Raw genomic sequence first — 23,326 nt, forward strand, 5'->3', positions numbered from 1 at the left:
TTATTGATAAATTTCATAAAAAAATTATCCCATTTTATAATTTATAAAACGTACATAAAACTGCAGTAAAAAAAACTTAGAGAAAACTTATTTAATAAAAAGTATTAAAATATATATTAAAAATATGTTTCTGGCCTTTCTCCAATATATAAACACAGAAGAAATTGCATTGCATGTAAACTAGGGTGAGGTACATTATTTATATAATATTTTTTTATGATGTCTTGTGCATTTTTTTTCTTAATCACATGAATCAATTTATCTCATATTTCTCTCTCCTATTTTTTTTCACTGTAAAAAAATAAATAAACACTATCAAATACAAATTCTCTCTAGGATCGGTGACTTGCTTTTTACCATAGAAGAAATTTGGAGTAAAAGAATGATCTTTAGAGTTCAAAACTTTACATCTAGATGTTTATTTTCTATTACATCATATCATAGATACTACAGTGTGAGACATTACACTATTGAAAATTAATAATCAGTTGAAACAGTTCTTCCATACTTTGAATCGTGAGAAAAGCGCAAGTTAAACACACTTTGAAAGGTACCCACATCCTTCCATTATTAGGAAAAACAATAATGGTACTCTGTTTTTACAAAGTCAACTATCCTTTTCAACCTCGTAGTAGTTGCAGTTGCAGTTCTTCAAAATGATTATATCATCTACCTTTTACATAATTCCAACCCAGAAGCCACGTCTCAAACAAACCCATTCTTTCAGATTCCGAAACAACACAGTTTTTCGTGTAAACTGTGTTTGACTCAAGAGGAAGAAGACATGATGAGTGGTTCTCCTTCTCCAAATTCAAAACAGAGAACATGCGACTATTGTGGGGACTTCACGGCTCTTCTGTATTGCAGTGCCGATTCTGCGAAGCTATGTTTCTTCTGTGACCGCAAAGTTCACTCCCCAAACCAGCTTTTCTCCAAGCACACGCGAGCGCAGCTCTGTGATTCGTGTGGAGATTCCCCTGCTTCGGTGCTCTGTTCTGCAGAGAACTCTGTTCTTTGCCATAACTGTGACTGCGAAAAGCACAAACATTTGGCGTCTGAAGTGCACCAACGAAAACCCCTCGAGGGGTTCTCGGGGTGCCCTTCTGTGACTGAGTTGTTAACGATTCTTGGTCTTTCTGAAAAATCTCTGCTTTCAAATGAGGGGACTTCCCAGATTGATTACGACCTTTCGGATTTGCACGTGTGGAGTGCTCCTTCTGTTAACGGTCTTGAATATTTGATCACTTCCACAGCTTCTTCTCATAAGGTATGTTTGTGTGTGTTAACCTTAATTTTGTTTCTAGTCACATGTTATACAACTCACTACACCTTTAAACTATAGGAATCTCTAGCAAGTATATTCTCAGGTGTGAACAATTTCTTTATTTGGTTGTGAAAACAGAAATGCAACTGAAATATGTGTTTTATGTCCGGAAGAACTTTTTTTTTATTATCAATTTCCATTTGGAACTTTCTAATTATTTTAAATTTTATAAAGGGTTGATAATTATGAATTATTTATTTATTTAGGCTTTGGTTAATTGGTTTGGAGGATTCTAGATTCTTTGGGTGGTAAAAACTAAGAAGTGTAAATTGAAAATCCTTGAGTATTGCAACGATTTTGACATGTTTCAGGATATTGTTATTGAATCAGAATCGTAAGAGTGCGTTTGGGAGACACAAAGAAGAGATTCTTAGTCAACTCCGTGAGCTAATAAAGTTGGAGCCCGACTTGATTCATGGAGAAGTAGATGCTGAGCGACAAGGGCAATTTGGAAATTTGCCTACTGGCTTTGAACGTGACGTGGAGGCTAGTATGTTTCCTTCATATGAGGTAAAGCTTATATTTCACTTTGTTAATTTCATTTTTTTGTTCTCTCCTTTTCTGACTACTTGTTAAAGATTAGAGGGGATTTTGTTTTCACTTGGGGCAAGCTACGATCAATCATAATTTTGTTATGGATATTTTGATTCCTTGATGAGGTGAAGAGTTTTTTTTTTAGAAATGGGGGGAAGAGATACATCAAGGAACAAGATAGGATCCCAACTATGTTGGCACCCCATCTCATCCTATCCTCTGAAACCTCCCCGCAAGAATTTATTGCTCAAAAAGGGAAAAAGACTATACCATGAGGTGAAGAGTTCATTGCAAATGTTCTCTTTTGATAAGGAACATATTTTTCATTAGAGGATTATTTAATTTCCCAGAAAATGTCTTGAAGTAATTGCAATTTGGAAAGAGAAATAACGGATTCTCAATTTAGTCTTTGGACAAAATGATTAATTAGACACACAAATTGGTCCCCAAAACTAATTCAAATAAATGAAAGGACTATACTATAGTAGCCTACGTTTGTAATCATCAATCATGAAGGACTGAAATTTATGTATTTACTCTTTGGTTGCTCTTTTATATGTGGAATCCTTCAATGCAAGCAAAGCTGAAATTCCCAAAATACACAGGCAGGTGTGTTTTGTTGGCATGGAGAAAGCAGTGATCCTACAAATCAAATTGTTCCTTCCGATACGTCATCATTGAGAGATTTTGGCGAGGTAGTTTCAGCTGAAGATGGAAGTTTTACCATCCCTGGAACTGGAACTCAAGCCAATTTTAACAACGAAGGGAAACCATCAAACTCTTTTAACTCTGAAAACTTATCTCCTACTCCTAAAGCTACTCCATATGAGTTAACAAGTCATGAAAGAGATTCAGCATTATTGCGATACAGAGAGAAGAAGAAAACCAGAAGGTATTTAGTATTTTTTGTTGTTACATTTTATTTTTTTATAAAAATATTGTTAGAAATTTAATTTAATGCACCTGTTAGAAGTCTTTTCCGTATTTAATGCCCCGGTTGAGTTTTCTTAACCTACAAAGCTAGAAGCATACTACTATATTATGAGTGAGAGAAAAATAGAAATGAGTAAATTATGAGTGAGAAAAATACGTCGAGTTGAGTATAATTACTTTATGATATTATAAAATTGTAATATTTATCTAACCAGAAAATACTATACATGTATATGTATATGATCTTTGATTATTGTTCTAAATAAACTTGTATTGCTAATTGACATTCTTGACGTGGAAAACAGATATGACAAGCACATCAGATATGAATCACGAAAAGTTCGGGCAGAAAGCAGGATGAGAATTAAGGGTCGGTTTGTCAAAGATGAAACACAAAAATAACAGTACATTACTAATTACATCACACCTGTAATTCTCAGCTTTTGTCACAATGTATGCAACATGTCTGTTGCACAACATTTTGTTTAATTAAAGTTTTTTATGTTTTTCGAATTGCTAGATTATATAGATATCCTCTAAAAAACAGATTATATAGATATAAATTGTAATTTGGCCCTTCTGTTCTTGATAAAATGGAATTAGTGGCTGGCAATTTTGATTATTTTCACAGTTACAGATCTTCAAGTGCACTACGTTACAAAAAAATTTACACCTGCTCTGTCTGTGATAAATTTATTGCTTTCTCTTGACTTGATAATTTACCTATTTTTAGGCTTTGATGTAAGGTAACGTGGCGTCAGGTATCCTAGGCATATGAAATGCATACACGTGAACTTGTAACAAACAAGGCACATCAAGGAAGGGAGCATTTTGTCAGCTATTGTATTCTGCAGTAGCTGTAAAAAGTAAAAAACAGTGGCTTACATGTGATATAATTCATGCATATTATGGATGATTAAAGTCTAAAACACCAATTGTTAGAAACTATATTACTTCTACTCCTAATAAAATACCATAAAAGACTATATAGAAATAAACAAGATAAATTTCATATTTTTTCGTTGATTTCTTATAGGTAAAAGGAAATATATTTATATAGTCCTAGATGATATTAATCCATGGACAATATTTATTCAAGTGTGAAAATCATATTATTCTAAACATAAATAAAATAAAACTATAATTTATAAATATTTAACTCCACCCTACATAATCTTTGAGCCACTTAATTTTGGGCATAAAGTCCATCCTATCAGTAAAGCTGTAACAAAGTCAGATCTAAACTATACACTGCTACGGGAGATTGAAGTGAGACATCTTAGATGTATCTAGAACTTTAATTTCGTGTATTGAAGTGGAATTAAGAGGCCAAATTAAACCTCAAGGACAGCACAGCAGCTGTATGATGGTGAAAGAACTTGTATTGCGAATACTTCAGAGTATTATGCTTAGGGCTTTTTAATTTTTATAAAGGACCAAAGGTCCAAAACAGATGAGGTGTTTGAACTCTAACTTTCTTTGGTTTTTGGTACAAGAAAAGAAAGTGTAAGCCTAACAGAAAAACGTCCCAATCATATTGAAACCAAAACCTGTCAGGAAAGAAAAACCTTTCCCAGTTTTTTTTTTTTATCAAAGCCATGACTTTCTTATCATTCTAACCCTTATGACCCTCCTACCAACCGCTAAATCACGTTATCGCTCTCTTACTCGTTTAAAATTCTAGCTCCGTCTTTTATCTAATCCTAAGGTAATAAGGACATATATAGAGAAAGAAGAACACTTAACGTTTGACTTTTTTTTGTTACTAAATTGACTTCTTTATAAATGCAATAGAACTATTTTACAAGATTACATCTTGACATACGTGATATAATGAGATATGATTCTAAAAAAAATAATTAAGCGCTTAAATTTAAAGATACTTATATAGGAAAAATACTATAAACCTTAAATATTTATGAATACAAGAATGAACCAAGTTTATCTGGTGAGAGAAAATGCTTAAGAATACACCAACGAAGGGGCAGCCTGTTATGAAATACAGAATAAAGCATCTTTCCGAGACAAACCAAGGCTCAAATAAAATCTCAGCTAAACCTTGATTTGTCAGAGGTTGCAAAGAATGACCCTTTTGTTCAATTATAAACTATTATTTATAATAAATTTGTTGACTTTTATAAAATTATCTTAAAATTTATACCAATGTAATTTCTTGTTGAATGATAATGTAAAATGTGATTGCAACAACACCCTTAAACTCTTTGTTTTAAATTTCATCAGCGTGATAATTTTTTCACTCGAGATATACTTCAGTTACTGAGGAACCATGTGTTGCTTAACGGTGGGAAGATCCGGAATTCTGGATTATAGCACATTAATCCTGCAGTCTTTGGAGTGATACTGTTTTCACCACAATTTTTGTATTTTGTACAAGTATTCGTCACAATTTTTATGCTTTCCAATTTTGTATGAAAATATATGGCAGAAATTGCTAGACATGCTGCTGCAACGATTACTGTTTGTAATTAAGCTAACTTGGACTAATATATTTGCAAATAATGAAGAATGCTTATCATACAAACCACTTCTAGATCCCAAATTTTGCTTCCTGCGCCCCATACTTTTTTATATTCTTGCATTGCTCTTCTATATTATAACTCCCTCGACGGGTGTGGGAAGAAAGAAATGGAATGCAGAAAGCAATAGTCTTGGTCATGGGCTTACCCCTATGTAAATTTCAAACAAATTTAGGGTAAGGTCTAAGAGGCAATTGCTTCTTGCTCCTAGCGTTCTTCTAGTACACCTAGTAAATTATTGTAAATTCCGATAGTATTCCTGCTAATAAACATACGGATTCGTAATCCATAAAAATAAGATAATAGATTCATAATCTGTAAGTGTAAGCTTACGGATTCATAATCCGTAACACAATCCATAACACATAATCCGTATTTTTTTACATATATAAATTTTGTTAAATAAAAATTATAGGTTTCATAAAAATTTATATATGTAAACAAATTAATTATTAGATCAAAATTAATTAGTTATATATAATGACATTAACTATTTTATAATATAATTGACCTATTAGCTGGATTGGTTAGAATGTTGTGTTAATAACTCAAAAGTCAAAGGTTTAAATTCTAGATGGGCCATTAATTTGTAAAACATTTTAAAAAAAACTGTAATCCATGCATACAGATTACATAAACTTACGCATCCATATCTCTCTTAGGATTATGAATCCGTATATTTGTTAGCAGGGGTATTATCAAAATTTACAATAATTTACTGGGTGTACTAGAAGAATGCTAGGTGCACGACGCTCTATGACCAAGCACAAATGTTAGCCTGACCCATGATAAGTTATAAGTGTAGTATGTTTGACCACTATGACCCAAAAGCAAAAATCGTTAGTGACATCGAAGATCTTGTTGGAAATTTCTGTTTCAGGGGTGACTATTGGAAACACCTTATAACACAATCTTTGTCTTTTTTCTTTTCAATCCAATATTGTACTTATATCATTTTATAACATCTTTCGGATGGTTGCCACTTGACTACCCCTAGACAATGGGTTGTATCTTGTATAATTGTGGCATTGTTGGCTAAAGGCACAAATTATTCCATGTATAATATATACTAGTAAGTACGCATTTTTAAAAAAATTGGTTAGAAAATTGTTTAAAAGATATTTAAAATTATAAGAGAGATGAATGCAATTAAATTAAAGTAAGAAAAAAACAGAAAGCGGGAATTTAGGTAGAAAAGAGCAGACTTTAGAAAAATGAAAAGGCACTAAATATTGATAGTTATTTATTTTATGAAGACAAAAAAATGAGATATGTGCAGTGTACTCAATTTCAACAATAAAGATTATATTTTATTACAAAAAGTTACATTTAGATTATAGTTAAGATTATAATATAAATGCATGTATTTTTTTTAAGTTATATATCCTTTAAATTAAAATTTGTTTATCTTAAAAAATTAAAAATTGTTTATCTTAAAAAATTAAAAATTGTGATTTATTCATTTATATTCAATCGATAAAACTCTTTATTTATGTTTTCTAATTAATAAACTTTTACAGTATGGTTGGAAAAGAGGGAAGGAGAGGAATTTTTAAATTTTACTTAGTATAGCTCAAAAATTTGAAAGAGAAGAATAGGAAAATAAGGGGAAATGTTTTCTTCTAGTATTTTGACCTTCCTTTTAATATTGGGAGATTTGAAATTTGAAAAGAAAAATAAGAAGTGTATAATTTCAATTTGTGTTGACTAACCACGTGATTGGCTCCTTGGTGGGTTGTTGTGACGAGCGTCATCGCTTGAAAAATTATTAGGTGTTTTTATGTTTCTTTTCATAAAAACACAAATGTTGCCTATTAAACTGAACATATTATTTTGTGTGATTGAAAATCTTTGCTCTTTCAAAAAAAAAAAATGCTTTCAGCATAACATACTAACATGAATCCAACACACAAATTGGTTTTACAATTAGGCATTGGAATGTGTTAAACCTCCATCTAAAATAATACAAACAAGTTTTTATGCGCACTTTAATTTGTTTTGAAACCATATTTTAACTCGTATTTTCTTCATTAAGATTTACAAGGAAAAACAATATATTATCTTTATTTTTCTTTCCATATCCTTGCAAAATAACAAATAAAAAGTTCTGTCAAAAGAATAATAAAATTTTCTTTTCCATCTACTTCCTCCATTAAATTTTCTTCCTTTTTTCTCTCCAACTCATGGTTGTGGTCAGTGTTCTGTTCTTATATATAAAAGCCTTTCTCTGGATTTTGTTTTAAGAAAGTATTGATTTTACCTGTGCGGAGAATAAGGTCTGCCGGGGAATAAACTTTTGAGGACACGGTTCATTGAAGACAAATTATGTTTTCAAATATAATTTATGTTGTGTGACGAAATTTTATTTAAGATCTACTACCAATCATAACAATTCGAACATTTGAATTAACCTAATTTGGTAAATTAATGCCACCAATAACTTGTTCATTTGCGACTTTTTCTTCCTGTGGTTATGAGTAGTAGTAATATTTCGGTGCCATTAATTGATTACCGCTGTGAAAAAAAGAAAAAAGAGTGTATTAATGCGTAAATAAAGCTTCAAAATCAAATCATCATAAGTGGGTGTGTGCACTCAAGGTTTAAAAGAAGTCGTTCTTCTATTGGAAGGATAGTGAAAGTCAGGATGATTATTTTGGGTTACATCACATCTATTTTTGATTAGAAATAATTTTATTTAAGTTAATAAAATTATTATGAATAACAATTTTAAAAAAAAATATTTAATATAATTACATATTTAAAATTTCAACTTAAAACTTTTAATTATATTGAAATAATCTCCCATCAGTTTATTGATATGTTTGATGATAAATTCAAGATGATTATATAACATGAGTAACAGGAAAATCAAGAGGTTTCTTTCCATCATTTTCGTGGATATATTATTATTTAAATAAATGAGGATATGTGGAGCACAATTTACAAAGCCACCTGTCCTCTTAATTAATGATAGATGGACAGTGAAAATGTAGTTATAACAAGAGAAAAAAAGTAAGTCAAATTGGCTGTATCCTTGACAAAATGTTCACTGTTTATGCAATTGATTACGTTTACATAAGCAAGCCTGAGCAATGAACATGCTGACCATTCTTACAAATCCAATAATAAGGGAGGAAAAAGATTGATACTACTAAGAATATATATAATCAAATTAATCAGAGTCATATAATGAATTTCCCGTTCATTTAATTCAGTGCAAAGAACCTTCCCAATAACCCAGGCAATAATCTCCAAACTCCACGTTACATTCAGAATCTGATGGCTACACTGCTATAGACTTATAGTAGCATTCATCACCTACCTGATTAATCATCTTTAAGGCCAGAGGGTTAGATTATAGATTATAGATAGGCCCTGTTAAAAGTCAAGTCTATTAAGAAAATCCCACAATAATTTGTAACAAAATATTGTTTCAAAGGTTGTCACTGCATTGATGTTGACTGACTGTGACGATTGATAGTATAAGTATTGATGAATGCTAGATGGCTGAAAGGCTGATGTTACTTGAACATTCACGCAATTAACATTTTCATATTACATGTGGTAACATCCTTAAAGTAGTTTTAGTTAAGTTGGAGTTGGACCATGGGCATGGGCTAACGCCTAACACCCATGCATTATTTATAAAGTAGTCATGAGGTTAATATTTACAAAAAATAGAGTATATTGGAGAACAGTGAATGGTGAAGAAAAGGCATGAACATGAGGATGGAGTTGAGTATTTAAAAATGATTTGGCTGTGGTTAATTAGAATTTGAAATTACCATGTTGAATCTGGAAAGTAAAAGGGGCTGAGCACCTACATACTGCAAAGCAAAAACTGTTAAGTTAGCAGCAGGAGCAAGCTAGCATGATTGTAACTTTTCTAATGATACAGCATCGATTTGGCACTGTAAAATAATGATGAGTGTGGGAAAGAACAGTGGTAAAAATTAATCATCAAAGGACCATAGAAATAAGGGGGAATAAAAATGATGATGATGATGAAGTTGAAACGTGCGGCCATCATGAACCAATGAAACGAGTGCCCATGTCCCTCTTTTGCAATGTTACTGTCTCGCCCACTTCTCCTGCCCGGGACTATCCTTCATTACCTCCTTTTTCTTTTTTTTCAATACTATTCTATTCCTCTCAATCCCTCTTTTTGCTTTTTTGAAAGTAAACATACATGAAATAAGGATCACAACATAGACATCAAATTCAGCATATACACTATTTCATCTGGTGTCAAATATTAGAAGGAAAAAAAAATGCTATCCTCCATTAAAATTTGATATCAAAGATGAAAAATATTAAAACTAACATCTCAATTAAATTAAAGGTATTTTAAACATAATAATATTAAATACAATAAAATTAATTAAACTTTTTTTAATTTAAAACCAAGAAAAAATAATTCTTATATTTGAGACTAGAGAGACCAAAGGCCTATATGAAATATAAGAGGAAAAAAAATATTCATACTCATCAAGAAAAATAATTAACATCATTTAATTTAAATAGCGTCAATAGAAATGTTAATTCATTTCCTAAAGTGTCATCTACATTAACTCCATACGACAAGAAAAGAAAATGTTGTTAAAAATAAATTTTCAATAAAAGATATTTTGGAGATATTATCATTAAATAAAAAAAATAGTTAAAATTTACTTATATTTTTAATCTAACACACATTGAAATTTTTTTTACTTATATTTCGGTACAATCAGTCTAGAGGTAAGTATGATTGTATGAAGTAAAACCCTTAAATAAAATTATGTTTCTAAAAGTGTAAAATACTAGATTCCTCCATCCAGTCTTGAATATAAAAAAAATGCACATTGATTTAGAAAATTAACTAACCACATTTAATTATATTAACTTCAATTAAAAAGTATTTTTTAAACTTATCTTTCACTAAAATTTGATATCAAATATAAGAAAGAGTCATTAAAATTAATATATCAATTAAATAAAGAATGTTTTAAAAATAATAGTATTAAAATTTTCTTTTATTTGACACTAAAAATAAAATAATTTTTTTCTTTTGAGACCAATGGAATATGTGCATAGCATACTAGTAAAAGCTAAGTTGGTTATTGCAGGAAACCTGGTACGAGAATAAGGTAATTAATTTGGATTTTATAGGCCCTTTAACAATGTTATAATTCCTTGTTTTTGAAGAGTGAGAGCTGGTGGGTGTTAGGAATAGAAGAGATTCTTGTAGTAGTTGATGATGAGTTTTATAATAAGTAATTCTGGGCTGAGTTGCAATTGCATATCTGGTGGGTGTGTCGTAGGAAAAAGCTGTGGACGCCATCCAATGTGACCGAATCTATCACGTGGCGCACCAGTCGAGGCTCTCCTACTCTCTCTTTCCCCAATAACACATTCAATGAAAAGACCAGTCTCAACATATTTCATATTTACCATTTACTACACCATCCCTTCTCTTTTTTTATTTTCATTTTTCTATAACGTACCATCCTGCAACTTTGGGGCATTTTGCTTCACCTTCGATTTTCATTATCACCACTGGTAAAACTTTTATGAGAAATCACATTTTATATAATTTTAAATAATTAATTCCTGTTACCTAAACATCAACAAACACATTCTAACCCTCTAAAAAACAGATACATTCCACAAAAATACTACCTCAAAAAATACAGCAACGAGCTTATAGCAAAAAGGGATACGAGGTTTTCAAATTTGATGACTGTCCAGGCCTGCACCGTCGCCAGTATGTCGCCCATCACAAATAGAATAATGCTCTTTCTCAATTTTAGATTTCAGTAGAATTAAAATTTTTAATCAGCTAATTAATTGGAAAATAAATTTTAAAATTATTTAACAATATAATTACACTTCAAAAAACTATTTTACCATCTCTTTTTCTTTACAGAATATTTTACCATTTCTAAACATCCAAGTTATCTAAATTTTCTTTTAAATTATATATTTTAGCATCAAATCTTTTAAAATTATGTGTTTATTATTTTATAAAATCAATCTGTCGCAGGAACCTAGATCAAACAAACTTCGAAAACTGCTTGAAAAGAAAACTTCATTTTAGTGATGGAGATTAATGACATCATTACAGCTTCCTCACTTGTAACAAGGTTACAGATTAATGTTACTTCTTAGGTAAATTTCCAAGTTATACTATCTTCAGCCATAACCCTATTTTTGAACGAGAAATTTTATCATGCCCTATCGTTTGCAACCAAAAATTGACCTGGAAGCAAATATGTAAAAACCGATGGAAACAATCTTAAGCCACTCTGTTAAAATGCAAAAACCTTTCAACCAGTAGAGCCATTCCTCGGTTCATATGCGTCATTTAGTCATTCCGAATGTTTATTCCACAGCACCAATCGACTCTGAATAAAACAAAAGAAAACAAGGCATAATTACATCAGATGCGTCAACATTGTTTTGCAAACAACAAATCAGGATGCACTAGAATATAAATACGAATTTTATTCCTTCCCACGGTTAATGATAACAAGTCCACCGATATCTTACTACGTAACATGCATATAAATTATGCACAAGTCCATAAAATATTATAATGATACGAAAAATAGTGTAACTATCCTATGCAACATACAACAAGGTTCCGATCTCTTTATCAGAATTGGTGTCAAGTAGCTCAGCCAAAGTGTAAAATGAATGGCAATCGAGCTCAAGCCTTTATATAGCCTCCTGTACCTTACTAAGCTCAAACACCAACCACAACAGCAACAGCATAGGCCTAAACAGTTTTAATTCATTATTGATGTACCTGCACCAACAATTCCCACATCAAATGCTCATAAATTCCACGGCTCATTCATTCCACAGCACAATCACTCAAGAAATCCTTAATGCAGAATCATCTTGCATTCTCCATACATAGCCTGGCATGTCCAATCTTGGCCCAGAAACAGTCCTGTACATGTATAACTTCTCAACAGGACTACTCTCCGGCCTTGAATCTGGAGGTCCTCTTTCATCAATGACTTCGACATTAAGTCTTGGCAGTTTCTGACCCAGCAGTTTACATGCTCCATAACTCACCAAGCAAGAGGACATCCAAAGGGATCGCATTGTCTCCAGCTTTGCAGCATTGGCCAAGAGGGCTTTGTCACCAAAGGGGCAGTCCCTGATCTCCAGCTTCCTAAGGTTGTCACACCCAGACAGCACATGATGGAGTCCCAGATCGCTATCTCCCGCGAAAGCCACAGAAAGCATCTCAAGCTTCTTGCCATAAGTCCCAATATATTCAAAAACACGGTCAGTAAGAAGCCCGGAAAGGGAAAGGCGCTGAAGATCCTTGCAATGCTCTACAATAGCTCCAAAACCAGCATCCAGAGGTTGATGGGTAAGATGGTCAGGAGCTTGAGGCTCGATAATACATAGTCTAAAACGTGTCATATTAGGCCTGTTCCTGGCAATTGTATCCAAGGCAGAATTAGTCATTTGACGACAAAAATATAGAACTGACTGGAGCTTGGTGCAGCCTTCAGACACGGATACAAGGCCCTGTTCTGTCAATGCTACATTTGGTTCTAACCCAAACGGGTCAGAGGGAAACACCCTCAACTCCCTCAGATCCTTACACGATGCAGCAATCACTTCAAGACCAGCATCTTCTATGTAATCCAGCACCTGTTCCACAAATAATATCTTTTTGATCAGCACTGCTAAGCAAACCAGTGAACAAAGATTAAAACATAAACATGTGACATACCATATAAACGAAAAACATTACATAAATCAGACATACCCATAAACGCTGCAAACTCTCACATTGACCAACAAGCTTGATAAGATCGGGGCTTTGAATAGTTGCATAACTCAAGTTCAGTGATGTCAGGTTGGAGCAGATGGGATAGACAGCTGGAAGGTAGGATGGGAGAACGTCCCAAAATCCAGACAAGCCCTTCAATTGCTTGCACCCAGAAAATGCCTCCGCCAGGTTTGTGAAGACCTCCGGTCGCATCTCAGTCGTGTAGGTTCCCGTGCCTAACTCAACCAATTGAGGAGCTCCGCGAAGAAGGTTGGCAAGCCTGTCTAGCGGCACAGCACGGTTGAGGCGGAGAGTCTGCAGGTTGGGACACCTACTAACAAGGCGCTCTAGGGCAGACAAATTCACCTCATTGCCTAAGCAAGAAATGTTAAGGGAAACCAACGATGTGTATGAATCAGGAAAATGGCTCAGCCAATGCCCACAAATGTCGTCCACCTCACTCTCCCGCAACTCCAACTCCCTCAAATTCCTACAATTCATTACCCATACAAGGGATTTATCAATAACATGTTCAGAAACCCAAAAATTCTTCAGTCTCGTAATCCAAATAAAGAATGCAGTAAGCCGAACTACGCTGAGCCAAAATTATTATAACACAATAGTCATTGTCATATTAATTAACAATGGCCCGGTATTGCCACATTAAAATGCAAAAAAAAAAAAAAAGGAAATTTAACAGCTTTATCCTTTTCACCAAAACTTCCCACTATAAAAATCTTATTTTTTTAGAAATTCAAATAAGACCCTATATTTGAAATTTTATGCATGAGTCCTTATAATTTCCAAATATTATTTAGCTGGATCCTTATTTAACTTTTTCTTCCCAAAAAGTACAGGACCAGAAAAAAAGGTAATTAATCTAATTAACATTTCAATCTGAAAGGGGGAAAGAAATAAACAAAAGAATGAGTGGTGAAACCTGCAATTGGCGGCAATGGCAGCAAGTCCGTCAGTGGTGAAACCCTCGCAAGAGGTGAGAACCAAGACTTGGAAGTTCTTAAACGATTTGGCGATGAGTTCCAAGCATTCGTCGGAGATAACCATCCTCTTGAGCCTGATCTCCTGAAGCCAGGGGTAGGCAGCGGCCATGGCCTTGATCCAAGGGCCCACATAAGCGCCCCAACCCTCGGGGACCAAATTGAAGTCGGCGAAGTGCGGCTTCCCCTTGATGGCGATGGATCTAACCTTGGGGAAGCGGTTGACGACGGTGGCCGGAGAGACGGCGTAGCAGTTTCCGACGAAGACTCTCCGGCGACACCAGCGCTCGATCTCGTACCAGGACTTGCAGACGAGGGAGATCGAGCCTCGGTCCTTGTCGCACTCGATGAAGGAGAACACGTGCTCCAGCACCTCCTCGGGGAAGGAGTAATTTACTCTCGGCCGCATGTCCAATGGAATACAACAACCCTACCAAAAACGCTGTCGTTTTCCGAATGAAGCAGTAGTGAAAGCTCGCAGAATAGAAAGTAACTAGATCTGAGAAGACGGCATTGGAAGAGCGAGGAGAGGAGAGGAGGTAGTGTCTGTGTTGTTGAAGTTGGCAGAAGAGGAGGATAAGGAGTTTGTGATGTAGCGGGTGAGGTTAGAAAGTAACTAGGGTTAAATAGGTGGGGTGGAGAGGAAGAAACACGTGGACGTGGGTGAGTTGGAGACGAGATTTTATGGGGTGTTATCATGCCTACCGTAATGGGTGTGGAAGGGAATCTCATGATTTCCGTTGCATGGCTTCATCTCCAGACTCCATAGATGCACGTGGGGACCACATTTTCACCCACACATCAAAATTCAATTCAAAATAAAAATATTTATTCTCCTGGAAGTCTACATACACTCTTTTCCATGTGTTCCATTCAATTTCTACATGTATGATTCAATTTTTTTTATTTTTTTTTATAATTTGCATGCGTATGTGAGGTAAATTTTTGTATGTGTATTCAAATTTGGAAAATAGTAAGGTAATGTATGTATATTTTTCCTTTTGTTTAGCATTCTTCTAAAAAAATTAAATAGAAACATTTCTTCCACTTAATTAAAATTTATGAGTTGGTTGGATACAAAAAAAATGTCCAACTGTTGGTATGAAAGATGTAAAAAAAGAATTCGATTAAAAGGTTTTTATCTGATACTTTTACATCGTTTGATATTAATATGAGCTTCTTCTTTTTTTTTTTGTTACAATACTAAAATTATTCCTTCTAACAATACATTTATAATTCTTCTAACCTAAGGTCGGATTAATATTGATGGAGGAATTTGGGTAGTTTATGTAAAGAATTAGATTCTAATTTTGTTGCCAATTGTATATAAAAAATATTTATAATTCTTAAGAAAATGCATTTGTAATGCTTAAATAGTTGGCGTTAACTATTTAACTCGGTTAGCAAATATTATTACTCGAACTATTTCTAAAATTATGTGATTGAAATTTATAAATGAAAATATATGAAAGACTAATTATATATTTATATTTAAAATAAATTATAAAAAAGTGACGTGAGAGAATGAGGAAATAGTAAATTAAAATATTCTCATGTTTAATAAATACTATATTTAATATATGGCTTGATATATATATTATTTGTTATTTTTTATACAACAACCAACAAGATAAGAAAAGCAATGAGAAAATGGGATTCCTGGGACAATTAATTACTCCTGTTTGTAAAGATGAGATAAAAAAAAAATTGCGGGACTTCTAAGTTCTAAAACAAAATTCCCTACCCAAAAAAATAGTTTAAAGATGAGAATAATTAAATTATATATGTATATCATTATTATTATTTTAATTATACTTTAACATAATTACGTTTTTTTTTCATTTTTCTATGCATTTAAATAATAAAACTTAATTTTGAAATTTTACTATCGTAATTTATTTTTTCATCCAAAATGAAAGGTATGTTTTTCTTTGCATCCAAATGATGCCAAGTGAGGTAAAGTCCGGAAATCATGACATCATAGCCGTCCAATCATATGTAACTTTACATTCTAACAGTGAGATGTTTATTATTTTTACGATAAATTCTCACTTAGGAAATACAAAAAACTCAAGTACTCACCATTACATTTTTTATTTTCCTCCTTTTATCACGTTACATCATTCATTCATTCTTTTTATCTCTCTCTCTCTCTCTCTCCGAAACACAGTTAAATGGAACTCAATTAATCACAGAAGCGCCGACGTGGCCCACTTTTTTAATGACGCTAGCATCTACTCTAATGATCGATTCCATTATTCATCTTATCTTATGGATGGTACGAGTATGAAAGAGCCAGCTATCATACACAAGTGTTGCTGTTCCTCTTCAAATCTACTACCATCAATTTAACACTCCTATCAGTCCTATGTTTCCAAATTATTTCCGTCCTTAATCAACCAAATAAATGCAAAAATAATCATCCAAACCTTCCTCTTTCTATTTTTTTATCACCATTTTTTATTTTCTGAATTAGAAGTATTTCACATACAATTGTTAATGTATATCTTTTTTACATTTAACAGGGAAAAAATGAGAGTGTACGTCCCTTTTTTCTTCTTTTTTTATTATTATGTATATAACTACTAATAGTCAACATTGCAAACTATATACCGAATAATTGATGTGATCTTAACATGTGGATACTAATTATCCATAAATTAAGAAACCTATTTGAAACGGTCTGAAATTAAAAAAAATAAAAAATAAATTGAAAAAGTAATATCATAATCTTAAAAGATTCATAAGTTAAGCATAATTAGTTAAAAAATAAAATAATTTTTTTTTATAAAAATATAAAGTTTCAAACAAGAACCAAGAGAGATATTTTGTTAACTTTGTTTAATCTAAAATTTTATCAAAAACTATCAACAAAGAATGTAAGGAATTTATTTATTTACTAATAATCCTAAATTAGGCCCATGACATAATAATTAATATAATAATTAAAAGATGTAAAAATAAGAATAAAAGATCGTAACAGCCTATTCCAAGTCTAAAAATAAGCTCAATATATAATTAAAAAATAAAATTCTAAAAATTAACTAAAATTTATGAGTTTTGTTTTTTTTTTCCATAAGAGAATTTAATCTCCAAATTCTTATTGCAGTCTCTTATCCCTTTACCGTTCATCCATATTGAGTTCACCCAAGTTAAACTCTCTTTTTTTATAGTCTTTTATCAACATACAATTCAAAAAAATGTTTTTAAAATTTAATTTTTTTTTTTTCATAACATTAATACTAACCTTTGATTCTATTGGTCCTTTTATCTCAATAGTGTGGTATTATTATAGCAATAAATATTAACCCTTAACCATGATGACAAGTAATTCTCTTAAAGGTCTTAGATTGGCATAGGTGGCGATAAACAATGACCCATGCAAGTAGAAAAAAACAAGGTTAGCAAGCCAATAATTGATTAGCCTTTTTTTCAAAGATAAATAAAGTAGAAATTAGGATATATTTTTAAATTACTAATAAAATATATAAACGGAAAACAAAAATTAAAAAAAAAAAAACATCAAACGCACATAACTCCTTTAGCTAGCGTAGAATTGTACTGTATGTAAATTTATGCTGTCTCTTAGTTATACATTATTGTATTACTTAACAAATTTGGTAAATCATTATTAAGATTATAAAATAATGTAATATTATATTATGAAATAATAATATAATTTTTTTTATTATATACACAAATTAAATTCTAAAGAATTAAAACGTCGGTCAACAAAATAAATGTTGTGTACTTTATAGTTTATATAGTTTATAAGAGCATCCATGGCCACTGAGTTTATTGATTATTAAGAAAATTTGATATAAAAATTTAAGTTAATTTTAAATTCAAGGAGCAGACTTTTAAAAATATTAGGATAGATCTTATAAAAGTTATGTTCGATAACCAAATAAGATTTATAATTTAAGTTTATGCAGTAAAAAAAATTAAGTTTATAAAAAAAACTTATTTAAGAAAAAATTCACTTAACATAAGTTATTTTCATCCTTAACAAAACATATTTAATTATTTATACTCGTTATTTGTTTTGAGGTGAATAGAGAGATAGAAGATACAAGGGGGAAAAAGGAAATAGAATAGAAATATTATTTTTTTTTTATAGTTTCTTTAAGACACATAAGAAATGGAGAGCTTTCTTATGAGACAATTCCCTCTCACTAAATTATCATAAAATCAGGAGATAATATCTCCTTTTTTTAATTTTCTTAAAAAATTAATATTATATAACATAAAAAATAATGAATTTGACGTTACAATGGAGTAAAAATTTCAACATTTTTGGATTAAATATACTTTTTTAATAAGTTCAAAAATATCTTTATACAACTTATTAATTTCCTTTCATTATCTCTTTCACTTATCCAAACAAGTGAAAAAATAATTCTTCACTTTTTTTTTTATTCATTCAAACAACACATCTTCATTTCTCATTATTTAACTTATATTTTTTTTTTCGATTTCTTTCCCTCTCTTTTTTCATTTATATATTTTAAACGCAGTATCAGTGATAAAATTAGTACTACTATATCGAAAATGGCAAACGACTCAATTGACCTTCATGCCTCTTCCACCTGGAAATTTGTATCATGGCGTGGTACATACATTATTATTATATGAGAACCAACGTTATAAATACAGCTGTATATATGCCTGTATCCGAAGACATACAGAAATAAATAGACAATATTATCGGAAAATATTTTTAAATATCCAGAGGTAGAGAGATCAGAAACAATATTATATCGTAACTAAAAATATTTAGTGCACATACATGCTTTAATGTGTTTATTATCATCTTAATTTAATTATTTTATATAACCTATCGAAATTATTAGTTTAATAAATTACCAAAAGAAAAGTGTATATTTTAAATAAAATGAGTTGAATAAGAATGAAAATAAATAAATAAATAAGAAAGATCATGAATATTTTCACACTACCATAATTTTTTATACTATTGTTTTCAAAATAGCAAAAAGCTTTCCTTAAAATAATATAAAAAGAAGTTCCGTTTACAATGGTAAATCATTACATTAATCTCCTCTTCTTCATTTTTCGTTCAAAAATTTGAATAAAACAATATAGAGCGGGCTGAGTTGTCTTGCACGCATAATTAATTTTTTAATGGCAAGATATCGTGATTAAGATTTAAAGACACATTAAACAAATGAGATTATTAATGGGTTTAATATTAAGCCCACGCACGGCTCTCCGGGAATCTCTCTATCCCTCGAGCGGAATTGGCTTGGACTTTATTGAACAGCATATTATATTACTACTTTCACAAATGTTTCTGAAAAATATAATAAAATCTCAAAATTTGTACAATAAATGCAATTGAAAGAGGGTATAATTCTACTTGGTACGAAAATAATCTAACTAGTCTTAGCTGCAAGACTTCGATTTGATGAGCGGTATTAAATTGTTGTCTTGGTTTGCTCATGTTCTTATTGATTGTTTTCGATATATATTTATTTATATTAATGGTTCAAAAGACTTAGGTTTCTTATTTTATGGCAATCCCCTCCGGCACGTAAAGTAGCACAACCAAGGTCGATCATGAGAAGGAAGATAAATAAAAAGACAAAATTTAAAGTACTGTACTTAAAGACAGTTGAAGAATTAATTAAAAGTAGAAAAAAATATCATATTTTAAATATAAATTCTAATATACTATTGTTTATCAAAAAACTACTATTACCTTCTTAACTTGAAGAATTAAATGTCGATCACAGACTATCTTAACTTTTTTATTACATATTATAAATATTTTCTGTGAGAGACAATTTTGTTTGAGTTTAATATGGTGGTTATGAATAATAGAATTTTCTTTTAAGAAATAATTTTATTCAAGTTAAGAATGATCCGTAAACGAAAAAGTTCTTATTCAAATCTTTAATAAACGGTTGCATATCAGGAATTTAATTAACAACTGGCCACTAGTTGAGGCACGTGTTGGGTGGAAAAAAAATATTTTTTAAAACATTCTTTTATCTTTTTTAAATTAAAGAAAAGCATAATTGTCCTTGTTATTATTTGTGTGGTGATGGAAATAGATATAATAAATGCTGGAGGAAGGTGTAGAAGCAACTTAGAATATCCATGGGGGATAGAATAGATCATAGATCATAGATCATAGATCTGAATGCATGGCGGCACTGGTGCTGATATATATGGATGGCAACCACACAGGTTTAGCTTAGCAAGATTGATACGGAATAGTAATTGAACAGGAAATGGGTGCTGTAACCAGCTCAATCCTGTTAACATCGCTCTACCGACAAATTCTATTTAATTACGCCTCATAATTCACTACCCTTAATTGGGTTCATGTACATCTATGCACAGGTTTCCTCCCCAAACGTCATTTCACACAAAAACAACTCTTTCAAACAAAAATAAAATTCCTGTTTTTTTAGTGAACTGTTTTATTAGAAAATATAATGTATATAATTTTATCATGATTTTTATAAAAGTATTATCTATTCGTAATTTCTTAATCTGCATTTTTGTATAACATGAATGGACAATCCACATCTGCGCTAAGGAAGTTGCATGGAAGCAACCAATGAATTTATAGAACGTTTCATCATCCTCTTACCCACATCATTCCCATTTTACGATAAATACACCATGCTAACATCTCTTCCTAATGTGTTTTTTTTTTTTTTTTTACTCCAATACTAAAATTCTATTGAAATAAATAACTGAGTGTTACAATGTTTAAAATCCATTGCAAGAAGTGCCAACACAAATTGTTACTCCCAAGTTATCTCATCTTGTCTAAAAAGTGCATTTAAACTCTGCACCCTTAAATAAAGACTCTTCAATTTAAGATCAATAAGAATTGGTTGATTAAAAAGATTTAAAAGAAGAAAAAAAAAAGGATAGAAATAGAGGAGAGGAGATAAAGGAGGAGGAAAAGAAAAGAAAGATAACTATGTAAGAACTGAAACAAGTAATTATAGCTACAATGCAACACAATCAATGTCACATTAATTAACACAACATTATCCATGTTTAACAATGTAAAACTTTTTTAAACATCAGAAATCTAAACATAACTAAAGTGTTTATATAAGAAATAAAACAAACGGTATTGATCATGAAGTGTATGAACCAAAAGATAAAGTTTGTACTATTATAATTACCAACCAAAACATAAAAATTACAAGCATAGGAATTAAAATATAAAACACACCACGCCACAATGCTATTATATTAGCGCCACATTAGCATCACATTAACATCTATAACTATGCTATGTTTTTTTTAATGGTAAAGTCCAACATGAAAATAAAAATGCTTGCATAGGAATTAAAACTATAAAACAGATTATTTTTAGGTGTAAACACTAAAAGATGCTAATAGTTGTGTAATGAGTAATTAAACCTAAATAGAATCAGCATTAAAAAAAACTAAATAGAATTTTCATCCTTAGCTGATTGGTTTTTAGCATTGGCACGCTGCCGTGTCATGCTATGAAAGCTCTAGGCATATGGCCATGTGATATTAATTGCGCGATATTATCACCACTCATAAAAAAGTTTAGCATATCAAGCAATGTGGGAATTTTAGTTAGCAAAAAGTTAGGGTAGGAATTGCATAACACGGCAATTTCAAGATAAATTGACTTCGTGAACTTTCCCATTAAATTGTTGGACTTATAATTGGACAACCAAAATTTGTCGATCAAATGAAAGCAAAGCCATGCCAATCACGGAGAATTAGGTGCTCCCGAAAGAGAACTATGCTTGTTTAACGGTCTAATCCTAGAAGATAGATTTTTTATTAAAAATTAAATGGTAATTAGAATTGTAATAAATTTTTAATTGCAAATAACTACTTCAAAATTAGAAACTTTTATTATCAAACGCAGAATTTAAAAAACATTTAAATAACAAGTTTTTACAATCATTAAATATTTAAATGCAAAAATTGAATAACTTCAGCTTTTAATTTTTTTTACCCAAAAAGCTATAATATCTAGCACATAGAAAAAGAACTGGAACCCTCGTGTATTGTATGTTTACGTCAGTCAAGGGGCCATTCCATTAGTGGATATGGGTATCTATCTTATCAAGTTTATCATTAGTGATTAGTAAAAGTATAATAATAATTTACTTTTTTTTAAGTTCTTTCTTGTTTTTTGCATCCCCGTTTGCATACGTATAAGTATAAAATCTCGTACTATTTGAATTGAAAGAATATTTTTCATAAAGAACCTAGAACTGATGGATAGGTTTTTCGTGTGAGCATGCCATAAAACAGGAGCTGCAGCTAACTTTTGTTGACCCTCAAACACGGGTGCAGATGATATATACACGAATAAAACGAGCTGTATTTTAAATAGCCTATGAGATACAAGAGCAGATCGAATATCAATGTATCATTGACTACTGTATAATATTATTGAGTCCCACTTTGGGAAAATCCTTACAAAAATTAGGCATCATTGACTGATTATTAATCATTCAATTTGAAATTTACAAGCTTAAAGTCACTAAAGATAAGAAGGATTTGAGTTTAGTACCATCATTTCCTTTTTCCCTTTCATCTTTTACTTTACTGCGAGATCGATGACCACCATCAATTAGAAAAGAACCACCACATCCCTCAAGCAATTTGTGAATGCAAGTATGTAACACAATTTATATTTTTATTTTTATCTGCATTAGCCACATACGACATAACCCATAATCATGCCATGCCTTCTAGTCAACATTAAGTGTGATATTCATTTTCCAGGAACTCACGCTCGATTTGGTAATGCTTTTAGGAATAAAGGCTTTCTATTTCCCAAGTATCTGGTTCAATTAATTATAAATGATGATAGTAGCCACCGAAATCGCCATGATTAGATTAGATTAGATTATATACTTAAAAATTCTATTTCTTAATTCTTTGATTATATTTTTAAGAACAATTATAAAAAAATATTGATTGAACATAATATATTTATTCAGAATAAAACATTACAATTTATACTTAAAACATCCATTTTAAAGAGATTAATATATATATAAGTAATATATATATATATATATATTACTTATATATACTTTTAAATATTTTACAACCCAAATTGAATGTTTTATAAGAAGATAATTATTAGTTAAATTAAACTAAAGCTCCTATTTACTAACATTTGTATTCAAAATAAATCATCATACATTAATTAGAAGCTTATGATCAGCTTAACATATGT

The 23,326-nt window shown here is 31.1% G+C and overlaps 2 protein-coding genes across 3 annotated transcripts; one reads left to right on the forward strand and one right to left on the reverse strand.

The window, feature by feature from the left end:
• Positions 1-515: 515 nt before the first annotated feature.
• On the forward strand, positions 516-3,385 carry LOC100798117 (zinc finger protein CONSTANS-LIKE 13). Its single transcript, XM_006588541.4, has 4 exons — positions 516-1,267; positions 1,655-1,834; positions 2,464-2,750; positions 3,097-3,385. Exons 1-4 carry the CDS (start codon positions 785-787, stop codon positions 3,191-3,193), a joined length of 1,047 nt encoding a protein of 348 aa, XP_006588604.1. The 5' UTR covers positions 516-784; the 3' UTR covers positions 3,194-3,385.
• A 7,996-nt stretch (positions 3,386-11,381) lies between these two features.
• Positions 11,382-14,709, reverse strand: TIR1B (protein TRANSPORT INHIBITOR RESPONSE 1B). Of its 2 annotated transcripts, XR_416203.4 has the most exons (4): positions 14,043-14,709; positions 13,100-13,592; positions 12,116-12,981; positions 11,382-11,711 (listed from the first exon to the last, which is right to left on the reverse strand). XR_416203.4 is itself a non-coding variant. In XM_003536233.5 (3 exons), the coding sequence occupies exons 1-3, from the start codon at positions 14,507-14,509 to the stop codon at positions 12,184-12,186; spliced, it is 1,758 nt and encodes a 585-aa protein (XP_003536281.1). In that variant the 5' UTR covers positions 14,510-14,709; the 3' UTR covers positions 11,382-12,183. The 2 variants fall into 2 exon arrangements, 1 of the variants encoding a protein (XP_003536281.1); XM_003536233.5 differs by having other exon boundaries at positions 11,382-12,981.
• Between the last annotated feature and the right edge of the window lie 8,617 nt (positions 14,710-23,326).

Source organism: Glycine max, chromosome 10 (genome assembly GCF_000004515.6).
Source record: "Glycine max cultivar Williams 82 chromosome 10, Glycine_max_v4.0, whole genome shotgun sequence".
In the NCBI taxonomy this organism is placed as follows: domain Eukaryota; kingdom Viridiplantae; phylum Streptophyta; class Magnoliopsida; order Fabales; family Fabaceae; genus Glycine; species Glycine max.

Coding starts and splice junctions, on each gene's coding strand:
- LOC100798117 (XM_006588541.4), top strand. CDS start 785: ATGATGAGTGGTTCTCCTTCTCCAAATTCAAAACAGAGAACATGCGAC. Junction 1,268..1,654: donor CCACAGCTTCTTCTCATAAG/GTATGTTTGTGT, acceptor TTATTGAATCAG/AATCGTAAGAGTGCGTTTGG. Junction 1,835..2,463: donor GTATGTTTCCTTCATATGAG/GTAAAGCTTATA, acceptor CAAAATACACAG/GCAGGTGTGTTTTGTTGGCA.
- TIR1B (XM_003536233.5), bottom strand. CDS start 14,509: ATGCGGCCGAGAGTAAATTACTCCTTCCCCGAGGAGGTGCTGGAGCAC. Junction 13,593..14,042: donor GCCATTGCCGCCAATTGCAG/GTTTCACCACTC, acceptor AATGAATTGTAG/GAATTTGAGGGAGTTGGAGT. Junction 12,982..13,099: donor AGAGTTTGCAGCGTTTATGG/GTATGTCTGATT, acceptor TTTGTGGAACAG/GTGCTGGATTACATAGAAGA.